The sequence below is a fragment of the Felis catus genome, chromosome A1 (assembly GCF_018350175.1).
Source record: "Felis catus isolate Fca126 chromosome A1, F.catus_Fca126_mat1.0, whole genome shotgun sequence".
NCBI lineage: Eukaryota > Metazoa > Chordata > Mammalia > Carnivora > Felidae > Felis > Felis catus.
The window spans coordinates 24,753,066-24,767,479 of NC_058368.1; the positions used below are offsets into that span (position 1 = coordinate 24,753,066).

At 38.7% G+C, this 14,414-nt stretch overlaps 1 protein-coding gene across 7 annotated transcripts in view; it reads right to left on the reverse strand.

Annotated features, from left to right (window-relative positions):
• Positions 1 to 328: 328 nt before the first annotated feature.
• Positions 329 to 14,414, reverse strand: part of LRRC63 (leucine rich repeat containing 63) — a 42,698-nt gene continuing 28,612 nt past the window's right edge. For 4 of the 7 annotated variants that reach the window (XM_045053044.1, XM_019826597.3, XM_019826586.3 and 1 more), the window contains 6 exons: positions 13,168 to 13,266; positions 12,412 to 12,510; positions 11,983 to 12,119; positions 8,901 to 8,984; positions 5,889 to 6,128; positions 329 to 1,017 (listed from right to left, as the gene is read on the reverse strand). In XM_045053044.1, coding sequence (XP_044908979.1) covers positions 798 to 1,017; positions 5,889 to 6,128; positions 8,901 to 8,984; positions 11,983 to 12,119; positions 12,412 to 12,510; positions 13,168 to 13,266 — 879 coding nt within the window. In that variant the 3' untranslated portion in view covers positions 329 to 797. The remainder of the gene's footprint in view (positions 1,018 to 5,888; positions 6,129 to 8,900; positions 8,985 to 11,982; positions 12,120 to 12,411; positions 12,511 to 13,167; positions 13,267 to 14,414) is intronic. The other 3 variants (XM_019826605.3, XM_019826608.3, XM_019826612.3) reach the window with 3 other exon arrangements.

The following is a 14,414-nucleotide window of genomic DNA, read 5'->3' on the forward strand; positions in this document are numbered from 1 at the left end:
TCATTTTTGAGAGAGAGAGCGAGAGCAGGGAAGGGGCAGAGAGAGAGAGGGAGACACAGAATCCGAAGCAGGCTCCAGGCTCCAAGCTGTCAGCACAGAGCCCGACGTGGGGCTCGAACCCATGAACCATGAGATCATGACCTGAGCTGAAGCCAGATGCTTAACCAACTGAGCCACCCAGGCGCCCCAATTGCCAGGCTATCTTTGAAGGCCTGGTGAGTGCTAGCACTGGCCTATGGATTCCAGCTTTATGAGATGAAGGTCAGGATAATTGACAGATTGTACCAGTGTTCTAAAAGCCTGGGTAATGAATTCAGACAACTAAATATAGGACTGGAACAAATCTTTTATTACCGAAAACAATCCACAATGGAGATGGTTGGCACTGGGCAGATTTCCACAAAAATTCACCAACAGCATTCACAAAGAGAACTTGGGTACGTGGCTTTGAACCCATAGGAGGCACAAATGCCACTGGTTGACTTTGAAATGCTATCTTATCACTTGGAATGGATGCCCAAAAAAGGCATTTGTAAGATAAATTGGTTTTTTTTTGCAAAGGATTCTGTCAGTTCTCATTTTACGCCCAACATGCAGTAATTTTCTAGATCTTCACTGAAATCCAAAGACCTTTTACTAATCTTCCTAAAGTAATTATTCTGCAACAATTCCCTCACAATCACAAAGTTCCTTAAGAAGCTGGGGTTACAAAGAGGCGTCACAGAAGACAGAACCTGCACTCTCAAAGACAGGAATTACCTTATACATAAACTTTAATGGCTTTTAAAGTGGGACTCCTAAATCATTGTATGACTTATCAACTCAGAATTTAGAGCTCTTCTTTTACTGGGATCATTCTTTAAAATAAAACTGCTTTCCTTTACTTTTCTGTAGCAGTAGGAAGAACAGACATGGTACAAAACAGGAAGCTGTGTTGCTCCAAAAATATCACAGGATCGGATGACTCGAAAACCTTCACCAAACTTGGGACCGTGACACCATTCACATGTAGACGGGCTGCGAATGAGGAAACATCACGTCAATACTTAGTAAATATCTACTAAGGAAAAGACATCTTGCCCGATGCTGTGCAAGATCAAAGTAGTTTAAAATGGGGCCTTTATCGTTATTGATCTTAGCATCTAATTAAAGAGCTAAAACATACACAAGTAAAAATTAAGTGCTAAAAAATAGATATGTGAATACAAAACAATCCTAGTTTTCTAAAACAAAAAAGCATAGACGCATAGCAAGGAAACACTCTAAGGATAGACACAGAGAGAAAACAGTCCTTATTCTTGGTCAATGTGATCACAGGACATTTTAAATGTCCTTATAAAGTTTTTCCATAGTTTTCAAATTTTCTGTAAGAACTACGTATTATTTTTAGAATTCAAAATAAATATATTATTTTAAAAATAAAGGGACTACCATAACCTAGTATAGGACTAGTGTCTGCATGTATTTTTAGATGCTCACAAATCAGTTAAAAAAAAAATAAAGACATCAACCGTTTATTCCATTTGCATGAACAGACTGTTCACAGAAGAAGAGACTTGAATGTCGAGAGCACATTGAGAAATGTAGCTTCTCAACCTCATCAGCCATCAGAGACTACAGATACCATTTCATAATCATCAGATGGGCACAATGGAAAAGTCTGCCAGTACAAAGTTTGGTGTGGATGAGAATCGTCAGGGGCCACTCATACTTTCTTGGTGGTGTAGACATCGGTGTGATTTACCAATTTTAAATTAAAAAAATAAAAAAAAATTGATATAAACATGGATACACGTTAAATTTTACGTACGTATAAAATCTCAAAAGAGTTAACAGAATGTCTTGGACAAATTTTTATGGCAATACATTTTGTTGTGCTTCATATTATGAATAGCATCATAATATTCCAAAACATGGATACACCGTAATTTTATTTTACCACTTTTTTATTGATGCACATTTAGGCTGCAATTACCATCCCTATGCCTGACTTGTGTTCACATGTTACTATTTCTATAAGACGAATTCTGAAGACTTAAATTTCTCTTTCTTTTTTTTTTTTTAATTTTTTTTTCAACGTTTATTTATTTTTGGGACAGAGAGAGACAGAGCATGAACGGGGGAGGGGCAGAGAGAGAGGGAGACACAGAATCAGAAACAGGCTCCAGGCTCTGAGCCATCAGCCCAGAGCCTGACGGACCGCGAGATCGTGACCTGGCTGAAGTCGGACGCTTAACCGACTGCGCCACCCAGGCGCCCCTTAAATTTCTCTTTCAAGGGGTAAGCAGGATACTGTCAAAATGCCTTCCACAAAGCTTTGACCAACTTACAGTGCCACGAATGGTACATGATAATGCAGTTTGCGGCATCCAAAGCCAACATTTAGTGTCAATCTCCTTCATCTTGATTAAACGGGTACATAGAAAACCTATTGTTGCTATGTGATATCACAGTTCCTTGATTACCAATAAGATTTAACATTCTTCATGTTTATCAGCTATCAATGTATCATCACCCCTGAATTGCATATTCCTATCACTTATACACTTTTTATTGGTTATATCTCTTCTTACGGATTTGTGGGAGACATACATATATGTTTCAACAGCTGTATGCATTGCAATATCTTCTTGATGGCTTGCCTCTTAGTTTTATAGGTGTCATGTTACATGGACAGATTACACTTTTGTCAAATTTATGAAACTTGGCTTTACTGTTTATATTTTTTGTTTTGCTCAAGGCGTGTTTTCCTATCGTGAAGTTATACATATTAGTCTCCTATACTTGCTTGCGAAGGCTTTAAAGTTTTGTTTTTCGCATTTACATCATTAATCCAACTGGAACTGATTTTGCATAGGATAGTGACATACACATAGCAGGAATCTGATGATACATTTTTTTCCCCTGGTAGGTGACCAAATATCTCAGTATCACTTATTGAAAAATCTCTCCTTTCCCTATTGGTCCACAGTGCTATTTTGCCCGACATCAAGCTTTTGCACATGCACGAGGACGTAATTGGACTATGTATTCTCTTCCATTGGTTAATTTGTCTTTCGTTGCACATAACACCAGCTGTATTAGTCTCTCTGACTTTGTAATGATTGTTCATATCTGACCGGATATAAACCAACGAGGCCCTTAATGTTAGTCTTCTTTTTCAGGCTTGTCTTGGCTATTTTGCATTCTCTGCTTTTCCATACACATTTTATAGTCAGCTTATCAAGTTTCTCGGAGATTCTGTTGGAGTTTTGACCAGAACTACATTGAACATACCGTTCTTTTGGGGGAGAACGGATGTATTTTTGGTGTTGGATCTTATTATACCTGAATATGTATCTTTTTCATTTGATTCAAACTTCTTTATTTTTCTGTCATTTGATGTTTTCTCTCTGTAAATGCTTTGTACATATTTCACTTGATATATTCCTAGGTACGTTACGTTTCTTTACAAAAAGTATCACTTAAACCTTACATCTCTAATTGTTTTTGATATCTGGTTTTAGTTATAGCTTCTTTTCAACACCACACCATAGACATTGTTGTTATTATTTCATGGATTCTAGAGACCATGTTTGTTTATCCACATATCTCCAATCTCTTTCCCTCCATTCCTCCTTACATCTCAGAGCTTGCTTCTGGAGTCATTTTCCTCCTGATGCACACCCTTTGCAAGTTCCTTTAGTGAAAATCTAGAGGAAGTCAATTCTCTGTTTTATTTTCTCTGAAATGACATACTTTCTCCCTTGTTCTTGCAAGTTCGTTGTGCTGGGCAAAGTAGCATGTTTTCGGTCATTGTCCTGCTGTGGCTAGCAGTTGACTTCTTATTCTAAGTGCCTTTTTCCCCCCTCGCTGATTTTGAGTCTTTGCCTTCGTCTTTGGTGTCTATAAGGTGTGTTACTGCCCTCGTATAGAGCTTTCAGCGTCCGAGGTCACATCTTTCATTACTTCTGAAAACACACAGAATTCTCTGGGACTCTACGTCTGTGTTAGAGTACGTATTAATATCTCTTTACCTCCTGTCTGCATAGACACAATAATCTCTTCAGATCCCTCTGCGTGTCTGTATAGTTGTCTATTTAACCCATGCACCAAGTTAATTTCAACTGTTACACTTTTAGTTTCTAGAATTTCATTTCATTTAAAATTTCTTTTTCAGGGGCGCCTAGGTGGCTCAGCCAGTTAAGCATCCGACTTCAGCTCAGGTCATGATCTCATGGGTCGTGAGTTCAAGCCTCGCATTGGGCTCTGTGCTGACAGCTCAGAGCCTGGAGTCTGCTTCACATTCTGTGCCTCCCTCTCTCTCTGCCCCTCCCCTGCTCACACTCTGACTCTCTCTCTCCCAAAAATAAATAAACATTAAAAAATAAATAAACAGGGGCCCCTGGGTGGCTCAGTCAGTTGAGCAGTCGACTTCGGCTCAGGTCATGATCTCACGGTTCTGTTCATGGGTTTGAGCCCCACGCTGGGCGCTGTGTTAACAGCTCAGAGCCTGGAGCCTGCTTCGGATTCTGTGTCTCCCTCTCTCTCTACCCCTTGCCCACTCACACTCTGTTTCTCTCTCTCTCTCTCAAAAATAAACATTAAAAAATTTTTAATAAATGAAAATAAAATTTCTTTTTCATATGTGCCCACTCATATTCGATGGTCTTTTATTTCTTAACCATTTTAAAATTAATATGTTTTATTACTTTAAACACTGAAAATAGGTATTTCATATTCTGTAAAGTTCATATTCTTGGATCCTTGGAGGCTTGTACCTGTTGACTGATTTTGCTGACTTTAACTCTTGATGGCTCATTTCCACATGTATTTGGACATTTCTTTCAATTGTGAGATAATGTTCAATTTAACTTAATTTTTTCGGAGTCTTCAAAGTCCAAATTGAGGATGTTTCTCTCAAAAACGCTTGGTTAGCTAGAAAAAAGGTATTTACTGCCCGGGGACACGTAGCCCACTCTTGGGTACGGATTTGAGGAATGTCCGGTTCAGCTTCCCTACTTTGTGGTGAATTCAAATCTTTTTGTACCACATCTGTTACCACTCACTAGCTTGGTTTTATTTCTTTGTAAAACTTTGTATCTTTTGAGATATTTCTTAATTTTTCATGTGCATTCAAATCTCATGAACACTGACATCTCGATACATTAAAATGGAAAACTTTGGGTCCTGGTCCCTTTTTACTGGTAGTTTAGAATCACCTTCTTCAATGTCTTTGATGATTACTAGTCTGTTTAGGCTTCCTGCCTTTTATGGAGTCTATATTGGTAATTTATCTACTCCTGGGAAATTTTACTTAGGCATACAACAAATGTTTGTTAAATCAGTAATATACGCACTGATGAGCGTAACAACAGATTTATACCATCTGAAGGAAATAAGAGATAAACTGAGTGGACCGCCAGTGGATGGGGTTTAAAAACCCTAGTCCTGAGATTAGGCAATGATTCTCACACTGGCCACGGATCACTGAGGAGAAGTTGCTCGAAATACGTCCGGTCTCTAGGAAGCTAGAGTATAAAGCATTTCCCTGCATAGTGTGCCTGGGACTAAAGAAGCCTTTTTTGGAAGAACCCACTTCTATGTCCTTAGTAATTCACAGGACCTATGACTACGGACTGTAGAGACATTGCCAGCTACCCCTCAGCAATGTGTAACTCCCACTGGAATTAAGTAGTGACTTGAGGATTTTAGCAAACGGGCTGAATTCAGACGACATCACATGCCTGAAGAGCCCGAAGGAGAAATTCGAAGAATTTTATGTATGCCCGAGGGTGTGGTGTGGTGTGTGTGTGTTGACGGTAAAACTCTCACCTGGCCTCTATTGACTACCATTTTAAAGGCTTAAAGGTGTATTCTTCCTAAAAGGGCTTCAGCATTTTGCTCACCATTTTAGCAGCTCTTGAATTTCCACTGGGATCTCATCGTAATATTTGTCTAGATTACTTTTTAAGAAGAACAAGGAAGTAAGATGAGTCAGACACGGGGGGCTATTTAAAGAATTCTCTTTCCAAAAAGTAGGATGCGTGAAAGTGTTCTCAAACTGGAGTTTTTTCAAGTTAAGCTTCAAAAGCGCAGGTGGAAAAGTAGTCAGATCAGTCCCGTTAACATTCAGATTTTCAAGTAATCTGCAAATAAAGGAAACCAAATTTAAAAGGTGTTTATGCAACTCATAATACTGACATAAAATTGCGTCCCAATGTTCCGGGAAATTAGCATCAAACTTAGCAATAACATACAAGTGTTTAAGAACTTCTTTAGAATCAGAGAATTAAAAAGCAATTGAAACAGTATGTTATGCCAATAAGTGCGTTTGTGTGAATAGCAAGAGTTAAAGCATATGTTTTGGGTCTTTGCAACATGTCATCACGGAAGAAGAAATACTATAGCATAATGATACAAAGAAAGGATATACATTTGTTGAGCAATTGAACACCAGCAGCTATTTTTTCATCCAAACCTCATCAAAACGGTGGAATTAACACGATCATACGTATCATGTGCTATGTTGCACACGGACTTTTCATCACCTGAGTCCCCCTGGTTTTTACTGTGTCCATTGCTTCTGATAGCCCTGATTTCTTTGTTCAAAGAGAACCAACCTTACTGATTTTCTCATTTATACTACTTGTCTTGATGCTGTGTTTTACAGCCACTCATCTCCTTTCTAATTAGTGCTGGCGACAGGCAGAAAAGTATCTCTTTATGAGGGTCACATAAACACGCATCAAAGGCTGGTCCAACTTGTCAAGTGTGCTGGGAGTGAAGAGGTTGAAATGACGACTTTTGAAGCGAAGGGCTGGGAACTCTGGAGTCTGTCTCATGTGCTCATGTGCAGCCTCGTTTCTTGTCCACACAAACTCTTCAGTTCTGACTCCTGACAATACTAAAACATGATGGGGGCGCCTGGGTGGCTCAGCCAGTTGAGCATCTGACTCTTGATTTCGGCTCAGGCCGTGATCTCACGGTTGGTGGGTTTGAGCCCCACATCCGGCTCCGCGCTGACAGCACGGAGCCTGCTTGGGATTCTGTCTCCCTCTTTGCCCCTCCCCTGCTTGCTCTCTCTTTCTCTCTTTCAAAAATAAATAGATACACATTTTTAAAAAATAGTATTAAAATAGTAAAGAAAAATGTTTGCGTGTGTTTGGGGGGAAAAAGATAGCCATTAATAGACTGGGAAAGTACAGTAGGGTTTCAAAATTAATAAGGGAGAAAAAAAGAATAAGTAGCATCTTGAAAAAATCACACACACATACACACACAGAAAGAAGGCAAATAGGAGAAGGAAGAACTAAATAAATAGTAAATACAAAGTAAAATGGAAGGCAAAAATTTAAATATATCAGCCCTAACAAATGCGAACAGGTTGAATACTACTGTTAAAATATAAAGATTGTTACATGGGATATAATGATTGGTACAAATATTAGAAAAGCAGAGACAAAATCATCTCACTTTACTGAGGATAAGACTATCCTCCTAGAAAGCCAAAGAAAATCCAGTAAAACTGAACCAGAATGAAGATAAATTGAGTTATATAACTCGACTTTAAATTCATGTAAAGAAGGACATAGCTTTTCTCTATTCTGTACTGGCAATAGTCAGCTAGAAATAAAAATTAGAGAAAATGTTACATTCATAATAGCAACACAATTATAAAATACTTAGAGTAAGTTAGTAATAAAGATAAAGGACTTATGTGAAATGAGTCATAAATTCTTTTTTTAAATTTTTTTTAATATTTATTTATTTTTGAGAGAGAGCAGGGGAGGGGCAGAGAGAGGGAGACACAGAATCTGAAGCAGGGTCCAGGCTCTGAGCAGTCAACACAGAGCCCGACGTGGGGCTCAAACCCACAAACTGTGAGATCATGACCCAACCTGAAGTCAGATGCTTAACCGACTGAGCCACCCAGGTGCCCCCGGTCATAAATTCTTATAAAGGACATAAAACAAAATCTAAACAAATGAAACATTATGCTGTGTTTTGGGATGAAAAGATTTAGTAACATCAGAAATATAAATTCTTCAGAATTTATATGTAAACTCAAGACAATTCCAATCGAAATTTCAATTTTGTGTTTATATTTTTTGGGGGTGGGGGGGCTTGGAATTATATTAAATGATCTTAAAGCTCATGATATAAAGAGAATAGGTTTTTTAAAAAATGTTTATTTATCCTGAGAGAGAGAGAGAGAGAGAGAGAGAGAGAGTAGAGGGAAGGGGCAGAGAGAGAGAGAGGGAGAAAAGAATCCCAAGCAGGTTCTGCCCTATACGTGCAGAGCCAACTCGGGGCTCAATCCCATGAATCGCAAGATCGTGACCCGAGCTGAAATCAAGAGTCAGACACTTAACCGACGGAGCCACCCAGACACCCCCTAAAGAGAACAGTTAAAAGATTATTATTGAAAAATAGTGTCCCTATTAATTGTTAAAAATTATTCTAAAGTCGTAAGTAAAATAGGATGGCACTGACCTAGAAGGACATAGATGAACTTCAGAGACTTTTTAAAAGTCAGTGTGAGAAAGAAACAGAGCTTGGTATTATTAAGATTACACGATGTATGTGTATATCCTTACCCAAAATAAGTTAAGACTGATAAGAACACAGGTTCACACACAGAAAAATGAACAAGGTTCTCTCGTCATTCTATTACGTAGCCATCAGGACAACTTTTAAACAATCACTGAAAATGTTATGTCTTAAAATGTTATGTCTTAAAATGTTATGTCTTAAAAATGGCAATCATTCAAATTCTGTTTTTGTAAACTTTATGCTTTCACATATTATGTTTTATGACCATTCAATATATGAAAGAATTCAATTTTCTCCAACACAATCATTACCAAATATACCCTTAGAGGGCATATGACTGTGTGTACTTATTACTTCCCAAATACCTGAGTTTCTGGATTTTGTTTGGGATAGAAGCAACACTATTGTAGGAGATATCAAGTTCCTCAAGATGGGCCAAAGAAAATAACCTTAAATAGAAAAAAGAAAATGAAATTAAAAATGACTACATGTTTGTCATTACTGGGCATGAATGAAGAATTAAATATTTGAGTAAAGAGGTAAAAGTATTAGAGAAAACTGTATTTTTCTAAGATCTTATAATTTATGGACTTCTTTTCATTATAGGCAGTGTAATTACAATCCAAGTTCCTCAAATAAACCATTTATCCTTTAAGACTGCTTTGAAATGTTTGGAGTGGATAAAGCTCCACGCAGAAAAAGCCACCTGAGAAATTTCTAGCACATTCGGATATATTATTTCCTTGGTTGCTGTCTTAGTTTCCTAGGGCTGACATAACAAATGACCACAGCCAGGTGGCGTGGAGCAAGGGACATTTACACTCTCACAGTCCGGGAGGCCAGCGGTCCGAAATCAGGGTGTCAGTGGAGCCGGTTCTTTTTCGGAGGCTGTGAGGACCCTCCAGGTAGGCTTTGGGATGGAGAAGACAAGAACCAAGAAAGAAAGAGGCAAAAAAAAAAAAAAAAAAAGGAAAGGAAAGGAGACATTCTGGTGATGTCATTACCCCTTAAACAATGAAAACATATTTCATGAACAAATGCTATCTCAAGGCTTTGGGGAAAAGAAGACACCTTTTGGGTTTTTGAAATGATTTATTATTTTTATTTTACAAGAAAACTAAATAGACCCATCAAAGGGCTTTCCGTGGTTACAAGACTTCAAACACTTAACCTGAGAGAGTTGATGACACCTTTACGTTGTATGATCAAGGGCATAACTCTAACTGTAGCGGGCCTAACAGCAAGGGCATAGCTAGGATGAGAACCCCGTTCTTTGTGCCTCCAGAGCCGAGACTTTCCTCTCTGCTCTTGCTGTACAACAGATGCCCTAAGCAGCTCAAGGCAAAATCGTAGCAACAAAAAATTGGGCCTCAGGGAATTTGGGCTGTGCTGTCAATCTTCCCCTAATACACATACAGAACCTCTTAATCTAATAAAAAATATACGGCTTTATTTGAAAAACACTAGTATTATTGAGAAATAGCTCCTTAAAACTTTTTGACTATAACCAATGGTTAACCAATAGTCCAAACTAATTTGCTTAACCTCTAAATAGTGAATAATGTTGACCCTCTACTTACGAACAAGTTGTAGTTGCTTTAGGAATTTTTATATTCCTGGGCGCCTGGGTGGCCCAGTCAGTTAAGGGTAGGACTTGGGCTCAGGTCATGATCTCATGGATAGTGAGTTTGAGCCCCGCATCAGGCTCTGTGCTGACAGCTCAGATTCTGTGTCTCCCTCTCTGTCTGCTCCTCCCCTACGTGTGCCCCCCTGCGTCTTTCTCTCCCTCTCTCTCTGTCTCTAAATTAACATTAAAAAAAAGAATTTTTACATTTTGCTTATTTAAAAATTTTTTTTAATGTTTATTTATTTTTGAGAGACAGAGTGTGAGCGGGAGAGGGGCAGAGAGAGAGGGGGACACAGAATCTGAAACAGGCTCCAGGTTCTGAGCTGTGAGCACAGAGCCTGACGCGGGGCTCGAACTCACGCAAAACGGTGAGACTATGACCTGAGCCAAAGTCAGACGCCCAACCGACTGAGCCACCCAGGCGCCCCTACGTTTTGTTTAAATGACAGTTATGGTTATTAAAGCTTGTAATTCTAATTATAGATTATCAAATGTAAGTTTATATTTAGATGCATATATAGGTACATACACAATCATATATGTGTCTTTATATGTACATATATATATATGTAGTTTGTGTGTGTGTGTGTATATGTGTGTGTGTTTATACATATGCAGGGTTATGTGTGTGTGTGTATATATATATATATATGTATGTATGTACACACAGATTAGTGTACACACATATATTACTTAGCTCTGTTCACCGGGACTGTCTAGAAGCAATGTCATCACCATAGCAATGGGACATCCAGCACTCAGATCTCAGTTTTTAAACACCATCTTTCAATAAAAAGAAACAGGGTTTCCCTAGAGAAATTGCTGCTTCTAGTATCAAGGCAGAGAAAATACAATTTATGTTACTGTTGAAAAATATAGATGATTTAAACAGAAATAAAATATACACAAGGCAGTATTCTTACTTTCTTAGTGTTTATGTTTTTTATATACGTGTAATGTATGATGCGCATATACACATTTTTATACAGAAATGGTATAACTTCTATATGCTTTTTGTTCTTTTAAATGACTGAATAGTGATACAGTTTATGAATATAGAATTTGTCAGATTGTTAGTTACAAACAATGCTAGGTGAACAAGCTTATAAATGAATTTTGATGCGGTTCCTTAATTGCTGTGAGAATCTTTACAAAATGTTGTTCAACTATTTAAGAGCCCCTGTCCCTTTGCCCTTTACCCACGTTCAATTTGTTAAACTCTAACTCGAAGAAGTATCTTGTTTTGCGTTTGGTTACGGTTTTGGTTTAAAATTTTCATTAGGGGTTAAATAATTCCCTGTCCGTATGTGGGGGGGGGGGGAACCCATCTCTCTTATACCCAAATATCAACATTCCTATTACAGAATCTTCGGTATTATACTAGCTAATTTCTTAGTTTACAGATTAGGAAATTGAGACCAGGAAGCTTAAGTGACTTTCTCCAGACAAAACAGGTCATTATCAATTTTGAAGTTAAAAGTCTAGATTTCCTAATTCCACATACAGTGTCCTTTCCAAAAAGGCTGTCGAGGGGTAGGTGCAAATTTCTCACTTGAGCCTCTTTATATGATACGTATTCTTTTAATCTATACTCAGATAATGGATCTCTAGATGAGCGCTCTAGCCCCCGTAAGAGTTGACATCTATGTAGCTGGTCGGATTCCTTTTAACACAATAACAAGAAGCAAATCAGTGAATCAGAACAGAATGCGAATTATTCGACGGCTAAAAAGTTGCCAGCTGCTTTCAAACGGGAAATTGATCGCTTTCTAAATAGTAAATTCTTTTCTGTGTTTATAATCTCAGGCTACCGACCTTACCCAGGTGGAAGGGTAGTGATCAAATTAAAGGCGATGCTGAAAACTCTAAGGAACTTAAGCTGTTGGATTTCAGAAGGGATTTCTTTGATAGGATTATTTCTCAGGAATAGTAGTTGTAAATTTTTAAGACAAAATATCTGAGGAACAGAAAAGAGAAACAAATATGAGTGGCATGATAAAGTGTACAAGTCTCTGTTTGTTACATTTTGTAAGCCCTTTGAACTACCATAGTAGAATCAGCAAAAGAACATTAACTGGCTGTATTATTTATCTCTTTTTTCGCTCTTTTCCGGGGTATCATAAGTGGCGATTTTTTGGTTATAATTAGTATTAATAAGACATTATTCTTGAAAAGACAGTAATATCAAAATCAAAATTAAAATTAAAAGAAATTATTGCAATAGACACCAATGATAAAAATGGACTCACTTCTGTGGGAAAATAACTGATATCATTAAAGGATAAGTTAAGATATATCAGTTGGGAAGCCAACGGTGTTAAGTCTGGACAAGTCATAATAAAAAAACCCTAAAAGAAAATGACAAGAGATTAGAGGTGAATCATTAACAAGGCACAAAATATTTTATACTAAAGTAAAACAAACAAAAAAACGAGCACATAATCTGAGTGATGGTGTTTTCCCAACACACAAACGAGCCTGTATTCACCTTCCATTCATGTATGTTAGTCTGTCATAATAATAATTTCTTAATTATGTGAAGGATAGAAACGAAATAGAAACACCGCTAAGTATTCATGTGTGTAAGAAGTATAGTGCTACATGTGTGACAGGAATTATTTTCATTAATAACAAGCAAACATTGCTTGAGTGTCCACTACATGCTGAAAAGTTAGTAAATATATTTTACATTCAATTATATCTTTTAGCTTATTTTGTCATGTTTCTACTTTTGTTTCTCTCTAGTCTCACTGTTAATCTAACAGCTAAAATTTCTTACTGAAATATGCCAACTCGGAATGAAAAAAACTATGTCCCGTTATGAACTAAATGTTTGTGTTCCCGCCATATTCACACATGAAAGCCCCAACCCTCCGTGTGATGCCATGTAGAGATGAGGCCTGTGTGAGGTAATTAGGGTTCCACGAGGTCTTAAGGGTGGAGCCCTTATAATGGGGTTAGTGCCCTTAGAAGAACAGGAGGGGACCAGAGCTCTCTCTTTCTACCGTGTGAGGATACAGGAAGAAGTCTGCTGTGAGCAAGAGACCTCGAACCAGGAAGCGAGACAGCTGACCCCTCAATGCTAGACTTCCCAGCCGCCGGAACTGTGAGAAATGAACATTCGTTGTTGAAGTCGTTCAGTCGGTGGCATTTTGTCAAAGCAGCCGGAACTAAGACACGCCTGCTGCCCCCCCATATCTTTAATGCTCCAGGAGAGTGGAAACATTTGTTTCTTAAGGGTCGTAGACTCACTAATGGTCACCTGACTGAACCAAGGGACTCCATTACTCAGCTCGTAGAGAAGGGAGACGCCGCCATAGTGCATCAGGCTACGCCAGGTAGCGTATAAGAATGAAAAGGTTCACGGCTAAAGAATCTTGAAGTTGAAAGTGCTGGTTTCAGAACTGAGATTTTACTTGTTTGTTTGTTTACGTTTTTATTTTTTTACCGAGAAAGCATGAGCTGGGGAGGGGCAGAGAGAGGAAGTGAGAGAAGCTCAAGCAGGCTCCATTCCCAGCACAGGGCCCATGGAGGGGCTTGATCTCACAACTATGAGACCACGACCTGCCAAAGTCAAGTGTCGGACGCTTAACTGACTGAGCCACCCCGGGCGCCCCGAGACTGACCCACCCCGGGCGCCCCGAGACTGACCTTGTATTAAAGTATTACTATTGGTAAACATGTATATAGACAAAAAGGAGGCGTTCTTTTTTTCCTGTCATTAGACACTCCTCTCTGCCGAACTGGCAGGTACACTTATGTAGGAGAAACGTGTCTGTCGTAGTCTCCAATCACTCCACTTACTGTGCCAACAATTAGCACCTTTACGTTTCCTTCTGCCTTTGGAAAGTGCTTCCCCCCTGTTTCCTTCCATGAACTGTCTTCTCACTTCATTAGTGGCCTGCGTATAGTCAGCCGTCAGCTCACAAGGCAGCTGACCAGAAAGGCCTTCCCTAACCAACCTATGATAAATAGTGACCTCCCAAACCTGTTTGCTGTGGTGATCATGGAAGGGTCTCGAAGAACCACATAGCGCTGAGAATGTGGAGCCTTTCCCCATCTCCCGAACTGCTCTAGCGACCTTTAAGTGCTTAGACCCTGAGTCTGTATCATACTATTCATTACACTTGTTTTGTGTAAATTTTGTTCATATAAGATCTACTTCTTTTAATAAGGCCCTGAAATAAATAAGGAATTATGACGTTTGATTCGTCTGTGTCGCCCCCACAGAACTCTGGATTCTACTCTGGAG